Raw genomic sequence first — 24,896 nt, forward strand, 5'->3', positions numbered from 1 at the left:
TCTGTTTGGGCCGCGGGGGGCTTGCAGGGTGGGGAGGGGGGTTTTCTTTACAACCATTCTAATTAAGGCCATTCAGAAACAAAAGGTCTTGGATGAAGCCACTTTCTCATCAGAGTTGCTCCGCCAGACTCTTTTGTCGTCAACACACAGCCAATTACAAAGCTCCACAATGGGCGAGTGGGGAGGCGGCTTGGGGGGGTTGAGGGGGGGGGGGGGCGGGTTTGGACCAATCCCTCATAGCTAGGAACAAGTTAGCATCCAATTAGCCTAGCATTATATAAATGAACATATTACGGACGTCTATTTAACAAAAATACATAAAGTACATTCATTCATTTTCCGAACAGTTCAGTTTACAAGGGTTGCGGGGGTGCTGGAGCTTATCTGAGTGGACTGGGGGGGTTAGCATCCAATTAGCCTAGCATTATATAAATGAAAATATTACGGACGTCTATTTAACAAAAATACATAAAGTACATTCATTCATTTTCTGAACAGTTCAGTTTACAAGGGTTGCGGGGGGTGCTGGAGCTTATCTGAGTGGACTGGGGGGGTTAGCATCCAATTAGCCTAGCATTATATAAATGACAATATTACGGACGTCTATTTAACAAAAATACATAAAGTACATTCATTCATTTTCCGAACCGTTCACTTTACAAGGGTTGCGGGGGTGCTGGAGCTTATCTCAGTGGACGGGGGTTAGCATCCAATTAGCCTAGCATTATATAAATGAAAATATTACGGACGTCTATTTAACAAAAATACATAAAGTACACTCATTCATTTTCCCCACAGTTCAGTTTACAAGGGTTGCGGGGGTGCTGGAGCTTATCTGAGTGGACTGGGGGGGTTAGCATCCAATTAGCCTAGCATTATATAAATGAAAATATTACGGACGTCTATTTAACAAAAATACATAAAGTACATTCATTCATTTTACCAACAGTTCAGTTTACAAGGGTTGCGGGGGGTGCTGGAGCTTATCTCAGTGGACGGGGGTTAGCATCCAATTAGCCTAGCATTATAGAAATGAAAATATTACAGACGTATATTACAAAAAAATACATATAAAGTACATTCATTCATTTTCCGAACTTTTCACTTCACAAGGGTTGCGGGGGGTGCTGGAGCTTATCTCAGTGGACTGGGGGGGGGGGGGGGGTAGCATCTAATTAGCCTAACATCATATAAATGAAAATATTACAGACATATATTTAACAAAAAATACATAAAGTACATTCATTCATTTTCCGAACCGTTCACCACTCCCACACTGCGTCGCCGATGACATTTATAGAGAATATTTCACTTTTTATGTCTTTAAAACCTTATATTTTTAATTCAAAAAAGTGTTTAAATACCAAACTATTTTTTTTACAAGACGTAATGATTTTTTAACTTTATTTACACTTATCATCTATTTAAATACGGTTAGAAAAAAATCCGATTTACCAAATAGTCACTATAAAACGCTATTTTTATAGTATCTTATTTTAATAAAAGTGGGACAATTAAAGCAACAATGTAGTACTTGTAATATTACCACAATTGTATTTATTTTTACAAATTTTTTGGGGCTTTCTACTCGTTTGTCGAACTTAAGACGACAGGCGTAGATTTTATTTTGAAATTTATTTTGTCCCCTTTTGGCGGCCGAACGTCAACATCCATCTGTGTTTTCTCGGACCGCCCGTCCGCCGTCGTTTTCGGGGGGATCGCGGCCCGGAGCCGCAGAGGAAATGAAAGGAGGGCTCGTCTTTACTTTGGCTTCCAGTTTGTTTTGAAGGTCAGGGGGCGGGGGGGACGGGGAGGGTCGGCGTCGAGGTGCCGTTCGTGGCCGCTAATTGCGTGGTTTCCCTTTGGTGTTTAACCCACTCCAACATGGCCGCCGTCCAATCCCAACGAACAGAATAGGTAGGGTGCGCGATGACGACGGTGTTACCCGTGTTTTCGCCAAAATTTACATTTTCGTTACAAGTAGGGAAATGTTAGGGGTGTCGAACTCCGTTTTTTTGGGTTAATTAATACCGACTAGTCTCACGGTGGGTGGGTGAGTGGTTAGATCAAAGGGTTTCAGACTCGGGTTGGTTCACGGGCCGCTTTGACGTCAACGCGATTTCACGTGGGCCGGACCATTTTAGATAGAATATTTACATGTTTTTATTTGTATAAATGGATGAAAAGAACTGGATTAAAAGAACTGGATTAAAAGCCCTGAATATTCAGTTTTTTAGAGATCTAAAATAATGTTTATTTTAGCTTTAAAATATATATATTTTTAGATTTTACAAAAGGATTTTTGAACTAAAAACACAGAAAAAATGGATTAAAAAATGACAATTATTGATTTAAAAGGGGGAAAATCAGGAAATGTAATATACATTGGACCATTTTAGATATAATATTTAGATTTTTCTTTTATAAATGGATTAAAAGCCCTGAATATTCCATTTTTTATATATCTAAAACAATGTTTTTTTTGAGCTTTTTAAAAAATATATTTTTAGATTTTACTAAATGATTTTTGAACTAAAAACACAGAAAAAATGGATTAAAAAATGACAATTATTGATTTAAAAGGGGGAAAATCAGGAAATTTAATATACATCTATACTCTTCATTTGAATTTGATCCTAAAACAGAAAGTCGGCACTCATGATTTACTTTCTCGGGCCGCACAAAATGATGTGGCGGGCCAGATTTGGCCCCCGGGCCACCACTTTGACACGTGGGTTAGGATGTCGGCCTCACAGTTTTGAGGTCAAGTGTTCGATTCCGGGTCGGTCCTCACTGTAGTACGACCATGTTCTCCCTGGGCTTGCGTGGGTTTTCTCCGGGTACTCTGGTTTCCTCCCACCTCCCCAAAACATGCATGCTAGGCTAATTGGATGCTAACTTGTCCCTAGCTATGAGTGTGATTGATTGTTTGTCTCATCGCGCCCTCCCATTGGCTGGCTACCCATTCAGTGTGTTCCAAATAGGCTCCAGCACCCCCTCGGAGACCCTGGTGAGAATAAAATGATGGTCACGTGAATCACAATAGCGCTTAGAAAATAATTATATCGGATAAAAAGTTTTAGGCGTCGTCCTCCATTTTGTTTTTTTGGTGGGAGACAAACGAGGAGTTTGTTTGACGGAGACGAAAGGGGGAGATGCGCAAAGGCAGAAGAGGCAGACCTTTGTTCCACGCTTCCTGGCGGACAGGAAGCCAGCGGACGGACGCCTTTTTGATCACGGCCCGCTGACGGACGAAAAACGGGGGTGAGTGGGGGGTAGGGGGGTGATGGCGGCGACGGCGCGGCGCTCGATGACAACGGGCCAATTTGGACGTCCCCAAAATCTGTCTGAGAATCCTGGGAACGCCGGCCGGAACGGAGGGAAGGATGGCGGCGACCATCGGACACCATCGCATTATGGGATGTCCGCTAGTTAGTTAGAAACCACGAAAAAAAAACGACTTTATAGTTAAAAACAAAACACTTTTGACCGAATTCATGATTTATTTAAATATATATTTAAAATTATAAAACATTTACTTACTGCGTATTTGACGTTTAAAAGAAGACATTTTTATCTAGTATTTTTTCTTTTTAAATATTCTTACTATTAAATTAGTGTTATAAACCCCGGAAAAAAACGACTATACAGTTAAAAAGAAAACACCGAATTCATGACTTATTTAAATTTTTTTTTTTAAATTATAAAACATTGACTTTAAAAAAAAACGGAAAAAACTAAATGGCGACTTTTTTTTAATGATCATATTAATTAATTATCACTATTTTTACTCATTAAAAAAAAATTTTTTTACTACTTCTAGTAGATTTATTATTATTTTTAAAATTATTTTATTTTGTCAACCTCCCAAAATATCTTATAAAAAAAATAGCAAAAAATAAATCATCAATATATATTTTTCTAAATTCCACTCATTTCTGTTTAATGTTATCTAATATTTCCACATTAAAATTACACTATTCCCAAATTATATTTGTGGGGGGGCGGGGTCATTTTTTAATCGAGTAAAATACCCTAAAAGTATTTCAAATTTGTAATATTTTCCTTAAAAAGAAAAATGTTTGCATTGCGGCTAATTTAGCGGTAAAAAAAATCCAGCACATTTTGGCGTGAGGCGGTCCTAAAACGAATTCCAATTCCCCGCAAAAAAGCCACGACATTCCAACGTGTCCGTTTCATCGGCGGATTAGCGTCTCTCTCCCAAGCAAAACAAGGAGCGGGGCGCTAACAAAAGGGGGGCGCTAACAAAAGGGGGGCGCTAACATCTGCAAGTCATCGCTAGCCCGACGCTAACGGCTCACGTTTGCTTATTGAATGAAAGAACGAGCGGTCGCCAATGACGTCCTCCTACCATTTTTTTTTCCCGACCGCCGATGTCGTCCTCAACGCCGTTTCCTCTTCGTGAAAAGTGGATCGTCTACGGAGGAGAAATTAGATTTAGTTTTTGGGGTTTGGCGCAGGGTGTCAAACATACGGCGGGTGGGCAGCGGGGGGTCCGATTCCGAATACTGAACTGGTCGCCGGCCATAAAGAGACAAACATTTTTTCACCCCTTACTGTTGCCTTATTGATTTTATTTTATGTTTTTTTTACATCAACCCGCCCAAGATAACAATTAGCATTTAGCGCTAATTGTAGATATTTACATGTAAATGTTTTTATATAAATATTTTCCCTTCAATATAAAAAACAAAAACATCCATTTGCCCATACCTATTGCTAAAACTTAACGTCTAACAATTTTTAACGATTTAGCCGACACTTAGGCTAGCATTCTTATTTTAGGGAAGTTTGAGGAAACCGGAGAACCCGCAAAAAACCCACACAGTTACGGGGGGACTTGCAAACTCTACACCAAGGGTGTCAGATTCCGGTTGGTTCGCGGGCCGCTTTAAAGTCAACTTGATTTCACGTGGGCCGGACCATTTTAGATATAATATTTAGATTTTTTTTATAAATAGATTAAAATAACTGGATTAAAAGCCCTGAATATTCCGTTTTTTATAGATGTAAAATAATGTTTATTTTAGCTTTATATATATATATATATATATATATATATATATATATATATATATATATATATTTAGATTTTATAAAATGATTTTTGAACTAAAAACACAGAAAAAAATGGATTAAAAAATTACAATTAATGTAAAAGGGGGAAAATCAGTAAATGTAATATACATGTATACTCTTCATTTGAATTTGATCCTAAAACAGAAAGTCGGCACTCATCATTTACTTTCCCGGGCCACACAAAATGATGCGGCGGGCCAGATTTGGCCCCCGGGCCGCCACTTTGACACATGTGCTCTACATGGTATCCACCAGGGATTGAACCATGATCTCAGAACTGTGAGGCGAACATGCTAACCGTGGTGCTACACTGGTGTAAATATAAACATTTAGTATAAAATGTACTTTCTATGACGAGCGGTTGTTGCGTCGGGCTCGCAGTTTTGGGGTCGAGGGTTTGATTCCAGGTGGGTCCTCACTGTGTCGAATTTGTGTGTTCTCCCTAAGCTGGTCTGGGTTCTCTCCGGGTACTCCGGTTTCCTCCCACATTCCAAAACATGCATGCTAGGCTAATTGTATGCTAGCTATGAGTGCGATTGCTGGAAAACTATTTCCACCAGTCAACTGGGATAGGCTCCAGCACCCCCCCGCAACCCTTGTGAAGTGAACGGTTCGGAAAATGAATAAATGTACTTTATAAGTATTTTTTTGTTAAATATACGTCCAAATTATTTTTAATTATTTAATTTATATAAGAATAAAATTCTGATTGAGCGAACCTCAAAGTCAAAATAGATCAACTGGGATAGGCTCCAGCACCCCCTGCAACCCTTGTAAACTGGACGGTTTGGAAATGAATGAATGTACTTTATATGTATTTTTTTTGGTTAAATATACGTCCAAATTATTTTTAATTATTTTATTTATATAAGAAATAATCCTAATTGAGTGACCTCAGAGTCAAAATAGATTGGCCGTCAATGGGTTAAATGCAATAAAAATATCGATTTATTTTAAACAGCCGTAACACTTGATTGATTGATTGGTCAAATATTTGACCTTATTTGCCCCTCCCATATTTCTTTTCAATAGAATAATGTTTTCATATTTACGAGCATAAAAACATGAAGTCAATTTCTCTGTCCATGCGTTCATTGGCTTTGAAATGAGGTGAAATCCTTGAAATTGCTAAAAAACGCCAGCGGCCAAATCCGCCATCAATCTCCTTATCGAAAAAAATAATAAATAAATAGATGCTTACTCTTATCACATATTTTGTATTGAGCGGCTTATTTTAGGGATTTTCCTCCAAGGATTGGCGTCCTCGACAATGCTCTCAATTTATCAATATCCCAAAATGGCGGCGTGACCTAGTCATAATATACAGATACTATTTTTTTTTTTAATAAAGGCCATTTTTAGGAAGTTTGGGGAAAATAAAGAGAGCTGCTTTTTATAGGGAAATATTACTAGAATAAGTTATAATAATTAAAGTAGCTCTGCCAGATGGTGAAACCAAAACAAGTTAAATAAAATTGTAAGTAAAAATAACAGACTAAATAATAAGTGGAATAATATAAAGGAAAAATAACGTAGAAAAAATGTCAAGTAGAATAATACATGAAGTATTTGAATAATATCCGATTAAAATCAGTCCAATTTGAATGATAACATCATTTTTAACAAGACAATTTGAAAATAAATTTTCATGAATACAAAACTTTCATATTGAAATTTAACTTAATTTTACTGGCAAAAAAATAATGTAATTTAATAAAATTGTCCTCATTTCAATTGAATCTCATGATTCAAACTTACTTAAATATTTTGAATTTAATTATTTACAACACGCCAACTTTGCCAAACTTTTCCCTCGCGATGCGATGCGTTCGGAAAAATCGGGAGACCAGGGCGTTCGAACCCAAAACGCGAGTGAAAACCCTTTTAAAAATAAAATGTACTGGAAAAAAATATAATGATATTAAAATACAAATTTCCCCATCATTTCATTTGGATCTCACAATTTAAACTTATTTTAAAAAATCCAACATTTTCTAAAACACTTCAACTTTGCCTAACTTTTCCATTCGCGATGAGTTCGTAAAAATCGGAGACCACGGCGCTCGAACCCAAAACGCGAGTGAAAACCCTTTTAAAAAATAAAATTTACTGGAAATATAATGATATTAAAATACAAATTTCCCCATCATTTCATTTGGATCTCACAATTTAAACTTACTAAAAAAAATCCAACATTTTCTAAAACACTTCAACTTTGCCTAACTTTTCCATTCGCGATGCGTTCGGAAAAATCGGAGACCACGGCGCTCGAACCCAAAACGCGAGTGAAAACCCTTTTTTACGCGAGTGTTGTGGTGTTTTGAGGACCCGCCAGGGAATTTCTGGGAGGGGGGGAAAAAAGAAATCCTGATTTAAAGAAAAAAAAGATGGCGGGGAGAGAAAAGGGGGCGCCGCGTAGGAGGAAATCCAGAGTAGGGCTATCGTAATGAGTTCCACCTGTTTCCTTGAAGGCGGCTCCAGTTTCCCTGTCCAAACGCATGCAGATTAGCCATCAAAGAGCCGTCATGGCCGCCGTGGCCGCTCCTCAATGGGCCCTTTGTTGCCAGTTGTCGGGGTGGGAGGGGCCACAACTGGGGGAAAGACAAGAAAGAAGAGAAGAGCACTTTTAGCGCAGGCAGACACCATTCAACAAGTCCGCCATTGAGCATTTAACTGCTGCCAGCCCAAGACGGACGGCGTCCAATCCGTTCCCGGTGGGAGGCTGACTTCAAATGGATTGGACGTCCATTTGTGATAAACTTTTGATACACAAGTCATCTTTGTTTTTTTGTTATTGAGTAGTTTGTTACTCCGAGCTTAACATGTTTTTTACATTTTTATTTGAGGTAAATATAAAAATATTTAAACTTTCATTATTTTATTTGAATCAGGACTAAATACACTAGAAAATATTTACAGATTGTTTTAAATTTGCATTATTTGTTAGGATTAAGTGGTCAAATATTTCAATTAAATTTTATACGTTCCTAATAAAATAAAAAAGAGGACTAGTTTTACTAGACTAAACAAGAAAAATATATATCTAAATACAGGTTAGTGAAGTACAACCCAATATTATCTCTATTTCTTTTTTCATTTCAAAATACAATTGATAAAAAAATAACAAATAAAAAGGCATTTGCAAAATTACCAATTTAGTAATACACATTTTCCAAAGGTAAAATAAAAAAAGATTGACTTGTTTTCCTTTTATAAGCAATTTATATATATATATATATGAACATATATATATAGAGATATATACACAAAGTATTTTCACAACTATAAGGCGCACCACATTATAAGGCGCACCCTCAATAATAATAATAATAATCGGACATAGGCCCTGTCGTCATCATCAACAGCACAAATGAATGACATTTTTAATTTTTTTCCGTATATAAGGCTCACTGGATTATAAGGCACCCTGTCTATTTTGGAGAAAATTTAAGACTTTTAAGTGCGCCTTATAGTCGTGAAAATACGGTATATATATATATATACATATATACGCACATACATATATACATATAAATATACATATATATATACACACACACATATATGTGTGTATATATGTATGTATATATGTATATATGTGTGTGTGTATGTGTGTATGTATATGTATATATATATGTATATATATACCGTATTTTCACGACTATAAGGCGCACTTAAGTCTTAAATTTTCTCCAAAATAGACAGGGCGCCTTATAATCCAGTGAGCCTTATATACGGAAAAAAAAAATTGTTATTCATTGAGGGTGCGCCTTATAGTTGTGAAAATACATCGTGTATATATCTCTCTATATATATGTTCATATAAATATGTATATATATATATATGTATATATATATATATGTATATATATATATATATGTATATATACATATATATATATGTATATATACATATATATATATATATATATACATATATATATATATATATATACATATATATACATATATATATATATATATATATATATATATATATATATATATATATATATATATATACATATATATATACACACACACACATATACATACACATATGTATAGATAATTAAACACATATATACATATAATACAACCCATAAAAATAAAAACAAAACGAGCCGTCGCCCTTTCCCGGTGACCGCGCGGACTTCCCGACGGCACGATTATCAAAAGCAGCCAAGGTCGGCGCGGCGCGAGGACACTGGCGGAACGTCGGCGTGGAACTTCCACAGTCCGCTTTTCTAATTAGAAAAATGAGATCTAGGAAAGTCGGCGAGCGAGCGACCGCCTGCCGCCGCCGCTCGTGCGGCACAAAGAGGAGAAGGGAGGGCGGCAGAGAAACAATTGAATCCATTATCTACTCGGCAAAGCTCATCAGCGCCGACGACGCACAATGGATTCAATTGCCGATTCCCCGCCAGCCTTCGGCCAGAAAGGCGAAAGCGTGGAGCGGGGGGGGGGGCGGGGCCTACGGGGGTGCCGTGCGTGCGTCCTCTCCCGCCAAGGTCAAACGACAATAGAGCAATCTAATTAAGAGTTTACGCGACTATTGTCCGCTAGCTATTACATCATGTCCCGACCTCGGGCTGAATTGGACGGGGATAGACGTCCAATGGGGTTGAAGGGGCGGGGTTTCGGGTCGATTGGACGCCGATGGGCGATGGTCGAGTGAGCCCAATTGATTGGACGCCCGTTGTCGTCGAAGGTAGACAATTAAAAGTGTGACTGGTGCTGTTTGATCGAATGATGGGGATCGATTGGACGCCGTTTGTCGTCAATGGCGGGCAATGAAAGGGTGACGGGATGAGTCAAATTGATTGGACGTCTGTTGTCATCAATGGGAGTGTCACTGGTGTCGTGTGACGGAATGATTGGACGTCTATCGTCGTCAATGTCAACAATGAGAGTGGTGTCAAATTGCTTGAATCAACGGATGAGTCGTTGAAAAGGAAGTGTGCGTTACTTTCAAAATAAAAATGCAAAGTGCAAAATGTATTCCAAAAATGGTGTTGCGTTTCAAAATGAATTATTACGGTAAGTTAAAATGGCCAGGTAATTATTTTTTTCATGGAAATTGTTGAAAAAAAACTTATTTTTATGTTATTTTGATTTTAAAAAATGCGAATTTTGCCGTTTGGCATTGTAAACTACGGAAAATTGTCTATTGTCGTGTTTAGATATTCAAATGAGGCCAAATCTGTTTTAAGGAAATATTTGCTTATATTTTGGTTTTTAAATTAGTTTACAAGATTTTTTTTTTATCTTTGCATTTTTTCTTTTTAATTAAAAAAGGTAAAGCAGTAAATATTTTTTTAAATGTGTTTATTTACAATGAAAAATAAAATGGGGATTTTTTTTAAATTAATGTTATTATATTTTTAAATTTTTTAAACTTTTTTTTGAGTTAAAATGGGGGATTTAAATTTTTTTTTGATTTGATAGAAAAACATTAAATATTTCGATTTTTAACTTTTTTTTCATTCAAGGGAAGACTAAATATATTGAAATAAGTATATTATTTTTCTATTCACGTTAAAATATTAAAGCAAAAAAACGGGAGATATTCTGGCTAATTCTTTTTAAAATAAGAAAAACTGAATTATTGGATAAAAAATGATAATGGTAATTGCACATACAATTTCTTTATGATGCAAAGGGCAGCCATTTTGTGCCTTGTCGGATCTGAAATGTATTAAAAAAAATGCTGTTGCTTTTCAAAATGAATCATTCCGGTAAGTTAAAATGGCCAGCCAATGTTTTTTCATAGAAATTGCTGGAAAAAAAACTTATTTTTGTTTTGTTTTGATACAAAATGCATATTTAGCAGATTGGCGTCGTAAACTACGTTAGATTGGTCGCATTTGTCGGCTCAGCGATAAGCCGGAGATGAATGATTCTGAAAATCACAAGTGTGATGTCATCAGATCATCAACCGATTAGCCGACTGATGCTACCACTTAGCTTGGGGACGTCGCTAAGTGCAGCCTTAGCCTAGCCTGTCGCTAATCCTATTGGGGGGGGGGGCTTTAATGTGCATCCAGTATCCATTAAGGGATGAATTTGGCGCGGCTTTGTGATGGCGTCCATCATTTAAAAAATAAAATATTATTTTTTTTAATATTTCGGGCTTCATCCATCACGGCGACCGGTCCGGCGACCGATCGCCGGTCCCCTTTGGCCTGACAAGCTGTCTCCGATCTGCTCTGTTTGCTTTTTGGAGCGCGTATGCACTCGGAGGACCAAAAAAAAAAAGAAAAAGACTAGATGAACTAATTACATTTTTTTTCTTTTATGAGGCATGCAATTCTTTTGAAGGAGAATTGGATCACATCTTTAGGCTTGTAATTATGTTATATTATGATTAGAAGGCATGTATTATTAACGTCAAGGTTGCGGAGTGGTGGCTATGTTGGCTGTTTTGAAGGCGAAGTAACATTTTTCAGGGACTTGTGAGGCATTTCCTGTTATTTGTTGCTTCCTGTCAATTTTGGGTAACTTCCTAATGGTTTGGGGGATTTTGGGTCACTTCATTAAGGTTTTGGGAATTTCCAGGATGCTTCCTGTAGATTTTGGGTCACTTCCGGGCTACTTCCTGGAAATTTTGGGTCACTTCCGGTCTGCTTCCTGGAAAATTTGGGTCACTTCCGGGCTGCTGCCTGGAAATTTTGGGTCACTTCCGGGCTGCTGCCTGTAAATTATGGGTCACTTCCTGTACATTTTGGGTCACTTCCGGGCTGCTTCCTGTAAAATTTGGGTCACTTCCAGGCTGCTTCCTTCCTGTTAATTTTGGGCCACTTCCGGGCTGCTTCCTGTAAATTTTGGGTCACTTCCGGGCTACTTCCTGTAAATTTTGGGTCACTTCCGGGCTGCTTCCTGTAAATTTTGGGCCACTTCCGGGGTGCTTCCTTCCTGTAAATTTTGGGTCACTTCCGGTCTGCTTCCTGTGAACTTTGGGCCACTTCTGAGCTTTTTCCTGTAAATTTTGGGTCACTTCTGGGTTGCTTATTGTGAATAAGGCCACTTCCTGTTGGTTTTCAGAATTTTCAGGCTACTTCCTGTTGATTTTCAGAATTTTCAGGCTACTTCCTGCTGGTTTTGGGGCATTTTAAGGTTCCTTGTTAACTCAGGCCGCCATTCACTGGCACTGTTTTGACATCAGGGGGCGAAAGAACAAATGTAAAAAATTCAGCAAAATACAGTCGGGAAAATTCTTATTTTATTACGCCCGTCTTAACAAAATAAACAAATAAAAACATTTATTTCCGCAAGCACAGTATGAGTAAGCTACAAAGTGCCCATCAGGTGGAACAACCTCATTAGCGGCCCGGATTGGGCCCCCTTGCGGGCCGCTTACAGCCCACGGGGCCTATGTTTGACACCCTGTCTTAAAGGAAGATCAAAGAAGTGTGAGCATCTCACCTTTATAACAATTTGCTCAAGTGTCTGGTCACAGAACATTCTCTTAAATTGTGAGGGCTCCGTATTTATGTACAAGTGTGCCTAATGGCCTCATTTGGAGCACGGGTGCACTATTATTGTGTTACGGGTGCGTTCAGGGGAACTCGGTGAACCTTTTCAGGCCGCAGTTAAGAGCGGTATTTTGATGAGTGGAGTCATGGCGACCTCTAGTGGCACGGCATGTTTCTTGAAACAAAATGCACGAGTAGTCGTTATAGAGATTATTATTGCTTTTGATTGGCTTTGCTGTTGTGAAGGGGTGTGCAACTCCTTTTTTCTTTTTTTTTTTCGTCTGCCAAATTTAATCGAGATTTTCTGATAGTCGATTGGTCATGTCTAGATATTCAAATGAGTCCAAATCCATTTTAAGGGAAATATTTGCTTATATTTAGATTTTTAAATTAGTTTACATGAAAAATTTATTTCTTTTTATCTTTGCATTTTTTCTTTTCAATTAAATAAGATAAAACCGAGTTTTTAAAATGCGTTTATTTACATTAAAAATAAAATAGGAAAAGTGATTTTTTTAAAATTAATATTACTATATTTTAAAATTTTGAAACTTTTTAGGAATAAAAATGGTTTTTTTTTTTTTTATTTGATAGAAAAATATTAAATATCTCGATTTTTAATTTTAATTTGTTTTTCCTTCAAGGAAAGACTAAATATATTGAAATAAGTATATGTATTTTTCTATTTACGCTAAAATATTTGAGCAAAAAAACGGGAGATATTCTGGCTAATTATTTTTAAAATAAAAAAACCGAACATTAGAATTATTGGATTAAAAATGTGATGGTAATTGCACACACAATTTTCGTTATGATGCGACTGGCGGCCATTTTGTGCCAAGTCTGATCTGTTACAAAAGGGTTAAAAAGAATGCTATGGGCTTTTCTTTTCATTAAAACCTGTTGACAGGAGGAAGAAAAAAAGGGAAAATACGATTTGCTGTGTTCCCAATTAACCTTCAAGCTCATCAGCCACAATCAATGGAGTTTTCTCACTAATTGAGATGGAGTCATTATCAGAGCGTATTTTTCAGCTTCACGAAACAACGTTGCGATATGCTAGCGGCAAAAAAAGTTCCTTTTATGCGTCATACTGTCATCACACGACATATCATACACATCTATATATACATACAATCTAAATAAAGACAGTTAAAATGAGGATTTTAAAGTTGTGCTTTTGTATTTTGATATTTGTCGCCATCTTGTGCAAATACAGCTGCATTACATATCCGGATTCACTTAACAATTTTGGAAACCGTATTTTTTTTGGGTAATTTAACAAAAAAATTGGGGACAGAAAAACATGCACTACTTTTTGTTGTTGTAAAATTAGTTTAGCGGATAAACACGACATACTTCCGTCAAAAAAAATTCTCTAGACAAAATAATAATACACACAAAAACTAAAATAAACAATAAAATAATACATCTTTTTCATAATTCGGTGGATTTGCCGACATTTTAAAATATGCTATTAAAAGTGGGATTTTTTTTTTAAAATTGAAACCCCAAAAATTTGACATATCAAGCTGAACCACCAAAAAGCATTTTTTCATAGAAAAGAAAACAATGAACTTTAAACCAAATTTAACACTTTTTAAGGAAAAAAATATCTTTTTTTTTCCAACTATTTCAATACTTTCTGCCCTTTTATATCTAACTATATTTAAATTATTTATCATCCAAAATGTACGCAAAAAAGCTTTGAAATAGCCTAGCCTCCTTTCTTTCACACTAGCAGTTTAATAAAACATTTAAAGTAGTCATTTATATTGGAAATGAATTGGACCTTTTGAAATACAATAAAAAAAGTGTTGCTTTTGAGCGCTTACAGAAGAAACGCGTTAATGATATTCTTTGAATATGACACATTTAAAAAAGGCACTATGTGACGATAACCAGTTCTGAAAATGAATAAACCAAAATAAACAAAATGCACGCCTGTCGACTAAAGTATTGGGGTGTCAGACTCGGGTTGGTTCGCGGGCCGCTTTAACGTCAACTAGATTTCACTTGGGCCAGAGGACCATTTTAGATATAATATTTAGTTTTTTATATCTATAAATGGATTAAAAGAACTGGATTAAAAGCCCTGAATATTCTGTTTTTTATAGATCTAAAACAATGTTTTTTTTAGCTTTTTTATATATTTTTAGATTTTACAAAATGATTTTTGAACTAAAAACACAGAAAAAAATGGATGAAAAAATTTACAATGATTAATTTAAAAGGGGAAAATCAGGAAATGTAATATACATCTATACTCTTCATTTGAATTTGATCCTAAAACAGAAAGTCGTCACTCATCATTTACTTACTCGGGCCGCACAAAATGAGGCGGCGGGCCAGATTTGGCCCTCGGGCCGCCATTTTGACACATGTGATCTAGAGCAAGGGTGTCAAACTCGGGTTGGTTCGCGGGCCACATTAACGTCAACTTGATTGCCGGACCATTTTAGATAATAGATTTTTTTAAATAAATGGATTAAAAGAACTGGATTAAAAACCCTGATTATTCCGTTTTTATAGATCTAAAACAATATTCATTTTAGCTTTTTTAAAATATATTTTTAGATTCTACAAAATAATTTTTGAACTAAAAACAGAAAAAAATGGATTAAAAATTTACAATTATTGATTTAAAAGGGGGAAAATCAGGAAATTTAATATACATCTATACTCTTCATTTGAATTTGATCCTAAAACACAAAGTCGGCACTCATCATTTACTTTCCCGGGCCACACAAAATGATGCGGCGGGCCACATTTGGCCCCCGGGCCGCCACTTTGACACATGTGGGCTAAACCTACAAGCCAATCAGTTGTGTCCCATATTTACATGTAGCTCTGTGTAAGCTAACTACGCTAACAAGTCAGTCCGTTAGCAGCATATCTCGCCGTCAGCAGTCATTTCAAAAAGGTGCTTTAAAGAGTCATTTCGTACCGTTTCGCGGTCTAAATTCATCCCGGCGTTTAAAAACAACCCCACCAAAAAAACGGACGACGTTACCTGTAAACAACGGCGAACGCCATCATGCGTGAGCGCCCGTCAGGCGACTTTGGGGTAGATCTTCTCGTAGAAGAAGCTGGGCCCCAGGACGATCAGCTCGCCGTCCTTTTCCCGGACGGCGTGCGCCCGCACGAACTGAAACTGCTCCAGCGCGAACTCGTAGAACTCGTTCTCGATCTTCCAGATCTTGGACTGTTGCAGCCTGCTCACCGTTTCCCGGGAGGGGGGCTTCTTCTCGGCCGTCTTGCGCAGGTGGGACTTTTTCCCTGCGGCGATATGCGGCGGTCATTCGCTCGTTCGCCACACGGGGGCGTTCTCGGCGCGTTTACCCGTCTTGTAGAGGTCGGTGGCGCCCTTGAAGAAGCGCGGCAGCGTGGCTTCCAGGATCATGACAAAGTCCTCCAACTCTTCGGTCACGCCCACAAGTAGGTACTCGTGGACCAGGTTTTGCTTGGCCTGCTCCAGTGCCCATTGGCTGCCGGCGTTCCTGTACATTATTTCAAAAAGTGGGTGGGCTTTAAGGTCAAGCTTGAAATCTCATTAAAAATAAAGGAATAATTCAATTAGATGAACTACAAAAGCTAGCTAAGGAGTTAGCTTCTACTCGAGAAAAAGCTAACGTTAGCACGGGTTTGAAACTCGATTACTGTCTATATATCAGACATCGTAAAAAGCCAATAAATTGATTGTTTACTTCACATGTGTCAAAGTGGCGGCCCGGGGGCCAAATCTGGCCCGCCGCATCATTTTGTGTGGCCCGGGAAAGTAAATGATGAGTGCTGACTTTCTGTTTTAGGATCAATTTCAAATGAAGAGTATAGATGTATATTAAATTTCCTGATTTTCCCCTTTTTAAATCAATAATTGTCATTTTGTAATCATTTTTTTCTGTGTTTTTAGTTCAAAAAACATTTTGTAAAATCTAAAAATATATATAAAAAAAGCTCAAATAAACATTGTTTTAGATCTACAAAAAACGGAATATTCAGGGATTTTAATCCACTTCTTTTAATCCATTTATAAAAAAATATATCTAAATATTATAAAAATGGTCCGGGCCACGTGAAATCAAGTTGACGTTAAAGCGGCCCGCGAACCACCCGAGTCTGACACCCTTGATGTAGAATGAAAATACAGTGGTACCTCGACATACGAGCCATTTGAGATACGAGTCAAATTTGGAGCAAATATTTATCTTGAGATACGAGACAAATTTTGATATACGAGCCCATTAGTCAGTGCGAATGGTGAAGCTTGTTCGCTAATACGAGAGGAGTATCACCCTCTGGATTGTGGCCTGTATAAATCGACATCAACACAGCTTTACGAAGCATGGACGCTAGCTGCTAGCTACTATTTGCGAATGGATTGTCGCCGCCTGGACGAATGTATAAAACTCGACGTTTTCGATGACTCATTTGGACAATTGTTCCATTGGGACACAGAAAATGAGGACTTTGATGGATTTGTGGGTGATGATGACGTGAATACATTTTCAAATGGCTAAATAAAGTACAAGCAAACTCAGTTTTGCTTCTGTTGCCTTTTTAAAAACATGTTTTTAGCATGTGTCCATATGTTTAAGCTGGTGTATGTTTTGCCATGCCTGGCTGCGTCTATAAAAACGGTGCGTCCTTTGTATGCGTGTCAAATACAGAAACAGCACTCGTTACTGACACTGCGCCTTTAAATGCGATGCGCCATATGGTCGTGAAAATACGGTACATACAATAACGGGCCGGATTGGAACCCCTAATGAGCCACATCCTTGACTCCGCCCCCTGATCTGAAAGCTCAGCTCACCAGCATTCCGAATGGTGTCCACAAAAGAAGGGAATCTGCAGCCAGAGTTTCTCCGGAGCGCAGTCGGAGCCGGAGGACGCCACGCACTCATCGAAGGTCTAAAAAAAAAAAAAAATACATTTAGACGAGGCTAGGGCAACATTTCCAGATCATTTGATTGGCACTTTTTTGTCGCCTTGCTTCCTCCGCCGCAGGCCGGGTCGGTAGTCATCGCCAAAGCGCAGGAAGTAGTAGTAGGACACCAGGCGCTCGATGGGGTCTCGCACCACGTTGATGTACAGCGGTTTGGCCTTCACGCCGTACCTGAGTGACACATCAAATTAATAAATTAATAAAATCTAAACTTGACTAGCATGACGAGTGCAAGCGTGTTATTAACTTATTTATGACCCATCTACAATGTCTGTGTCTGTATTCTCACCCTCTTGCTACGGTGACAGTGAAATTTCCCGAATACGGGATGAATAAAGTTATCGAATCTAATCTAAAAAAGTGACGTTAGTAAGGCTTAAATTGTCTTGCGTAGAGCACGGCAAAATATCCACATTTTTTTTAAAAATTCATTTTTGTTACGGAATTAGAAAATTCCAAATAAAAAAGGAATGTAAAAATAATTACCATATGCATTTTTGTTTTGTTAACCCTAATGTTTTTTATTTATTTATTTGTAACTGCCTTGATAGAAATTAATTTAACAAGTTTGGAAATAAAATAAGAGATAAAATGAGGAAAAGATAACTTATTTGATTGGCCTTTCTTTGTTTTTATTTGTAAATGTTTCATAAAAGATAGCACGTTTAATAAATGAGGGAATAACCCCGACCAGTTTTTTATTTTTTATTTCTAATCTTTGTGATGGCAATAAATTTAAAGTGTCTGAAAATAAAATAAGAGATAAAATGAGTAACAAAAAATTTATTATTTAATAGGCTTTTCTTTCTGTTTTTATTTTTTTTTTAATGAAAAAAGATTTAATAAAGGAGGTAATATCCATTTATGATGATGAATTAATACAACTAAAAAGAAATTGAAAAATAATTATAAGATTTACAATTTTTTGTTTTGCTTTCTTCAAAATATATTTAAACATCTAAAATAAAAAACAAATCAGACTATTGTGTGTTTTTCTCTTTGCTAATAAAAGGATTTCTATTTTTCAATGCATAAATAAATATTTACTGAGATTTTAAAATAAATAAAAAGTACTCTTTACACTTTTTTTAAATACTTGAAATTTACCAAATAAGTGTTTTTTTGTGTTTGTAAAGTGGAAAATAAAAAAAGCACTAAATTCAATCTAAACATTATTTTAAAACTTTTTTTTAAATAAAAAAATAAAAAATAAAAATAAAATATATATACAACAAAATTTACTTCTTTTAAAATTAAAAATACACTTAATAAAGAAAATAAAATTCTGTATATAAGTGAATATTACAGTAGCGATTCTTACTTGGAGAAGTCCAGGTAGGCCACGTGACCGTGGTAGAAACCGGGTTTCCTCGCTCGCCAGGTCGTGACGTTGTCGACGAAACGCATCTGCCCAAAAAAAGAGACAAAAATCACTTGCGTTTCGGGGCCACCCGGTCGAGAATCTCATCCAAACCTGGTCTTGCAGGGACATGACGGGGTTGTTCTTGGTGGTGTTGATGTGCAGCACGTGGAAGCCGTTCTTGCCGCACAAATCGTACGCGATGTTGGTGAAGGACGTGCTGGCCGTCTTGGGGACCCGGTTGTAGATGATCACCGGGTCGTCGTCGTCGCCGTCGTCCTCCGACGGGAAGCGGCGCCGTTGCGGAAGCTCCGCCTCCAGCAGCTCGTGTCTGGCCACGGCGCGCTCTGCAAAATCAAAGTATGTCATGAAGTGGGATTTTCTTGACTTTTATGCTCGCTTTCAGTTGCAAACTTTCTTTCACTGGTGTTAATTGTAAATATATGGCATAGTACTTTATGTGTGGTATTTGGAATTGTTTTAATTTTTTGCAAGAAATAAGGCAATTTGACATATTGAGCTTTCTTGATTAGGATTTTCCTGACTTTTTTTGCCAAAGTTTTTTTTACACAAGTGTAAATATAAATAAATTGGGGGAAAATACCAGTGTATTTCTGTTTAATTGTGTTTTACGACAGTTTGAAGTCATAAAGAGATCTAATAGAATGTTTTTAATACCAAAAACAGTGATTCGCCTTATTTAAGCCTTCAATTGAACTGTAGTCTTATTTTGATTGAGTTTACTAACAATTTACAAAGCACCTTTGTAATATTCAAGTTTGTGGGTATAAATACGACAGTAAAAAAAATAATACAACGATATTTTCAAGTAAATATCATTTCAAGACATCTCCCACTGGTCTAATATCAATGTAATGAGTATATTTTCGAAGAAAAACGTTCACAGAATGAGTTCCATAACTCCCAAACGCTGCTCATCTTACCCAGTTTGGATCTGGACTCTTCTAGTCTTTGGATTTGGTTCTCGATGAAGAGCATGGTGACGCCAAACATCAGCACGGCTAAAAGCTGAAACTTTTGCGGCATCATGACCCTCGAAAGCCCCATCAAGCAGGCAAGACGAACATCGCCACAGTACCGGTCCGCAGCCGCAAAATACTCACTCCCCAGGCCACGTTAACCCACGTAAAAAATATGAATTAATAACCCCTCCGAATTATAAATGAAAACCTGCCGTTTGACGCAATGACTTAATAAAAATTCAGTTATGGCTCCATTTAGCATCCACGCTCTTTAAGCTAGCGTCAACTTTACAAGGTTTACTCGCGTTTCAGTTTACAAACAGCCACTTTTCGACCCAGTCCGAAGTTTAAGGCACACCAAGACTTTCCGACCAAACGTGAAAATGACGAAAACGTAGAAAAAGTGTGTCCAAAAGTAAATATAAGGAACTATTTTGGAGTTCTAGCTTTCGGCTATTAGCGTGTCGCAGAAAGTCGCAGGTGTGACGTCACAACACAATAGTTCTTCTTCGTGGGTAATAGGGGTAGAAATTCCAGCCTCTTTGCCGCAGTACGCTAGCCAAATTAACTAGCAACTAGCATCTTTTACGTTGCATTAAATTAAATTGTATGTTCAGCAAATTGAAATATAGATTACTTCTACATATGTGATACGGTGAAAGAGATTGACTACAACGTACTTCAACGCTTAAAAAAAGATTAATTGTTATTGTTTTGGAGCTAGTGCGCTTTTTTTCGTTTACCGAGCTATATCAACATATGTAAACATAGTATACTTCTGTTTTTTCCCTTTATGTACTGTACATGGGTATCAATAAATATGAACAGTTGCTTGCGATGACATTTTCTGCCACTAGAGAGAGTCAGAGTTGCGTTATTAAAAATAGTCAGTTCAATTACCTGCTAAACTGTTTTGGTGCTTTTTAGGTCATGCATTGAGTCATGTGATATTATACAGTGACGTCACACGTTCACCAAAAAACTGGCTATTATTAAACTACTTAGTTACATTACTACACTCTTAGTCAAAAGTATTGAGACTCTTTTGCATGCAACTTAATGGTGAAAAATCTTAAAACGCATAACAAAATATTATTCAATGTTTAGCACTGAAAATGTAATGTTAGTTTAAGGTATTTTCAATCCAATCCATTTTGACCAGTGATCAATGAGTTAAAAAGGCTGGGCAGCCAATGAGCTAAATAACAGCACACAGCTTTTATTTAAGCTTTACGCGGTTAACAATGGTGTCGGCAAATGAATTGCAACCGTGTCGGAGGCTATCGTAGTAAAGATGATCAAAACAAATCACCAGGGAGCAAAACAAGCAACGCGTTGTTGATCCCATTAGCGTTATCGCCAATAAACGCAGCGGTCATCACGCCACGTTATCTGGCGGCCCGCGGCGCTACGCCGTCCGTTTTGAGCCGGCGTGCTTTTTTGTTTCATTTTTTTTTGTAATAAAGGCTTTGTCGCTTTTGTCACAGTGTGTCGCTTCCCCCTGACCCTCCGGGAGGTGTCTTTATTTCCTAGGGAACACACTTTAAAAGACTTTAAAATGCAGAGCGTGAAATCGCATTTCTTGATGGGCATAATTAATGGAAGTAATAAGAATGACTGGGATAATTCTTTTAAAGTTTTTTTGGGGGGGGGTGGAATTTCATACCACTAGGATTGATTCTTCTTATACTTTCATCTTTATAAAAAAAAACAAGCAGAACCAAAACACAATTGTTGCGCTATTAAAGAAAATTATCTTTTAAAAATGGGTGTTTAACAAATAAAAGATTTACACACTTATATCACTCGTCTATTAGTATCCGACAGCCGTTTCTAGTCAACATAAAAAAATTCAACTCTCTACGTTGCACGGGTTGGACAAACTTAGCGAGAGAATCTTAACATACATACACACACCCATTAATCACGCTATATAAGGATTTTAGATTACGCGTTATCTTTTTCAGTGTTTTTTCTGTTTTTTGGCGGCTTTTTTCACATCGAGAAGGAATGTTGAACTCATTACCTGACAAAGATTTTTTTTACACATTTATTTATCTGTTTTACATATTTTACTTTTTTTTGCAGAAATATTGGACAAATATACAATTTAATTTGTAGCCCATGATGGGCTAAACATTTTTTTTGTCCAAATTGTTCTTGTTTAAAAAAGGATATATTAAAATTTGTTTTTTTATTTTTAAAATTGTAAAAATGCAATTTTTCTAAATAATACGTTTAAAAATATATTAAATACGAGTTCATAAAGCAACAATAGTTGCTTTTATTGTCATTTATGTATTTATTATTTATTTTTATCATATTATTTATTGTCATAATTGGTGTTTACCTCTGTTAAAGATAACTCAAGAAAGAATACAAGTCCTTATTATCAAAGGAAGGAAGGAATTTTGCACTAACATCAGATTAGCCTATTACAAATTCAAATTTGAGGTCAAAGGTCACAGTGGTCACCAATAGCGCGATGCTTTGAATTTGACTGCTTAGTGTTCCTTTAATTTTTAAACCTATTTCAGGTAACATTTTGAATAATTTAATATCATGTCCATGAAACGAAATGTAAATTACGTTGGCCACATTAGCATTTGAGTTAGCATTTTGGTCTCCAAGGCCTCCACTGATGACCCTAAATGCCCCATCTATTTTGACCGGGAGGGTCGGCAAGCGAACAAGTGAAAAGCAGCACGTTTTATCACCCCCGGCTAAAAACGCTCCATTTTTTTTCTTTTTCCTCACGCAATCCAAAAGCCTCTTTGTAGCGACATGTTTGCGTCTGGAACAAAATGGCCCCCGTCGCACCCTCGCCAAATTGTCGCCACCTCGTCGACAAAAGGCTAAAAAGCCCCAAATGAGCGCCCATCCCGCCACGCGGACAAGCGGCACCCGCCACCATGTAATCTGCCGTCATTTTCTGCCGTCTTTGTCGGTCGCCGGGCGGAAAAAGTTTTTACAAAGACGCCAACTTGGGATTTCGGGGGGCGCCGTGGAGAGCTTCCATTAGCGGCGGGCCACAATAACAAAACACTCGGGACAAAAAGGAGGGAGCGCCGTCGTGGAAATGATGAAAGGCAGCGTCGGGAAATGGTAGAAAAATGCCCCATTTATTTTCTTCCGCCTTTGCGAGGGAAAAAAAATAAAAAGTCTAAATGGGTTCTGGGCTGAGATGCCAGCTGCGCTACCCCTAAAGGCCGCTAGAGGGTAGTAAAGCCCGACGCTGCATTAAAGTGCCTTTAAAATTTTGAAAATAAACAATAACAAAGTATCGTAATGATGTTTAGTTTGTCCGTAATATTGAATAATTAACTCAGGAATGTCTGGGTGGGATTTTTGATTATTTATTAGTATTTATGGATTATTTATTTGTCTGTTGTTGTTATTTGTGAGCTTTGAGGTGAAGCTTTATATCTTATTATACTTTTATAATGACAATAAAAGCATTGAATTCAATTCACAAATTTTTCTTATGTTCAATTTTTTCCTTAAATGGAACAATATAAATTATAACTAACATATAATATAGTGTGTATAAAATATTTTCAAATATTTACTTTAGTAACATGGACTAGTAAAATTATTTTATTATATTTGTTTTAAAGTAGTAGATTTTTTATTTCAGATATTTTGGTTACTATTTGACTAAGACTACACATTATTTCATTGTATTTCATTAGGATTAAGAGTTTTAAATTAAATATATATTGCGTATATGTAATTGTGTAACATTTTACATATTTTTTTTAATCAAAAATTTAAAAACTAAATAATGTGTTAAAGTTTTACCTCCAAAAATACAGAATCAAATCATTAAAATAAAAAGAAAAAAATCAGTTTAAAATTTTAAGGCATGTTTTAAATAAAATGCAAACTTAGTAGATAAAACAATAAATTTAAAATCTTGAAACCTAAAAAAAAAAACATGAAATAACATTTCTCTCTTTTGCCAATTTTCTCCTTTAAAACCAAAAAGTTAAATATCCTCAAAAAATAATGATATTTAACCAATTGGCTTATTGATTACACTGATAAAAGTGTAAATAAAGCCTGGTCTAAAACAGCAGAATAAAAAATGCCATTTTTGCAATCAATAGCCGTAGCCACCCGCTAGCGACGCATGCTAACATTAGCCCGAAAGCCAAACGACGTGGGCCATCCGCCAAGCCAAGACATCTCCATCCGTCTTTTGAAGGATGGCATCAAAACGCTCTCCCGCTCGGAAAATCCCCCGAGTAATTAACCAATCAGGCGTCGTCAGGCCGGCGTGACAGAGTGCGCCCGTCGCCGGACGACAGGCCGGCATCACTTACGCTTTCACGTCCAAACGAGGCCACCAATTAAGGGGGGTAATAGCTGTCCCCTGTTTAATCTGCCAGACAATGGCGCCTTTTTTACAGTATGGGCTTTCTCGCTCGCCGTTTCCACTTCAATTAGCCTCCGCCTCCGCCGCCATTGAGCGCCAATCGTTATTCTTCAATTAAGCCTTTGATCGGCGCCGTGTAGCGTGGACGGCCGACCGAGAAAGCCCGGGAAGACGGTCGATTGTTCGCTTGAGTCAAATGTGTGTGCAAGTGTGTGTAGGGATGCTAGCTAGCTAGCTACCTGGCAAAAAAACTGAATCAAAACAAAATAAACTCTGATACAGTCATACCTCTACTTACAAATGCCTCTATTAACGAACACTTCTACTTACAAATGCCTCTAGGTACAAACATTTCAGGTTACAATTTTTTTTATATGCAAAAAAGTGACTCAAGATACGAAAAAAATCCAAGTTACAAAATCCCTCAAAAGTAAATGCACTTCCTTATCCGTTATTTTATTTTGAATTCAACTCATTAAAAGATTAAAAAGTACAAATGCACATATTTTCACACACACATAAAAGTCTTAAATGTACTACAAAGTGGACGGCGGACAAACACGGATATTACGTCTATAACGGCCGCAAAGGGAGATATTTCAACGGCGCAGGGCATATTTTCATGTGCTTTATTTATTTTAAGACGTTAATG

General features: G+C 37.0%; 2 protein-coding genes across 3 annotated transcripts in view; both read right to left on the minus strand.

Moving 5' to 3' along the window:
* LOC144078739 (LIM domain transcription factor LMO4) overlaps positions 1-4,409 on the minus strand; it is a 32,901-nt gene extending 28,492 nt beyond the window's left edge. Inside the window, exon 1 of the mRNA XM_077607058.1 lies at positions 4,373-4,409. The gene's annotated coding sequence lies outside the window, so the exon portion shown is untranslated. The remainder of the gene's footprint in view (positions 1-4,372) is intronic.
* On the minus strand, positions 4,389-20,366 carry LOC144078737 (heparan sulfate 2-O-sulfotransferase 1-like). 2 transcript variants are annotated; one of them, XR_013301299.1, is made up of 9 exons: positions 19,828-20,366; positions 18,998-19,230; positions 18,845-18,930; positions 17,556-17,694; positions 17,392-17,489; positions 15,918-16,075; positions 15,589-15,854; positions 7,558-7,691; positions 4,389-4,438 (listed from the first exon to the last, which is right to left on the minus strand). XR_013301299.1 is itself a non-coding variant. In XM_077607056.1 (7 exons), the coding sequence occupies exons 1-7, from the start codon at positions 19,949-19,951 to the stop codon at positions 15,628-15,630; spliced, it is 1,065 nt and encodes a 354-aa protein (XP_077463182.1). In that variant the 5' UTR covers positions 19,952-20,366; the 3' UTR covers positions 13,734-15,627. The 2 variants fall into 2 exon arrangements, 1 of the variants encoding a protein (XP_077463182.1); XM_077607056.1 differs by lacking the exons at positions 4,389-4,438; positions 7,558-7,691 and having other exon boundaries at positions 13,734-15,854.
* Positions 20,367-24,896: the final 4,530 nt, after the last annotated feature.

This window comes from Stigmatopora argus, chromosome 8, assembly GCF_051989625.1.
Source record: "Stigmatopora argus isolate UIUO_Sarg chromosome 8, RoL_Sarg_1.0, whole genome shotgun sequence".
Classification (NCBI taxonomy): domain Eukaryota; kingdom Metazoa; phylum Chordata; class Actinopteri; order Syngnathiformes; family Syngnathidae; genus Stigmatopora; species Stigmatopora argus.

Coding starts and splice junctions, on each gene's coding strand:
- LOC144078737 (XM_077607056.1), bottom strand. CDS start 19,951: ATGGGGCTTTCGAGGGTCATGATGCCGCAAAAGTTTCAGCTTTTAGCC. Junction 18,931..18,997: donor TCATGTCCCTGCAAGACCAG/GTTTGGATGAGA, acceptor TTTTTTGGGCAG/ATGCGTTTCGTCGACAACGT. Junction 17,490..17,555: donor GGAAGCAAGGCGACAAAAAA/GTGCCAATCAAA, acceptor TTTTTTTTTTAG/ACCTTCGATGAGTGCGTGGC.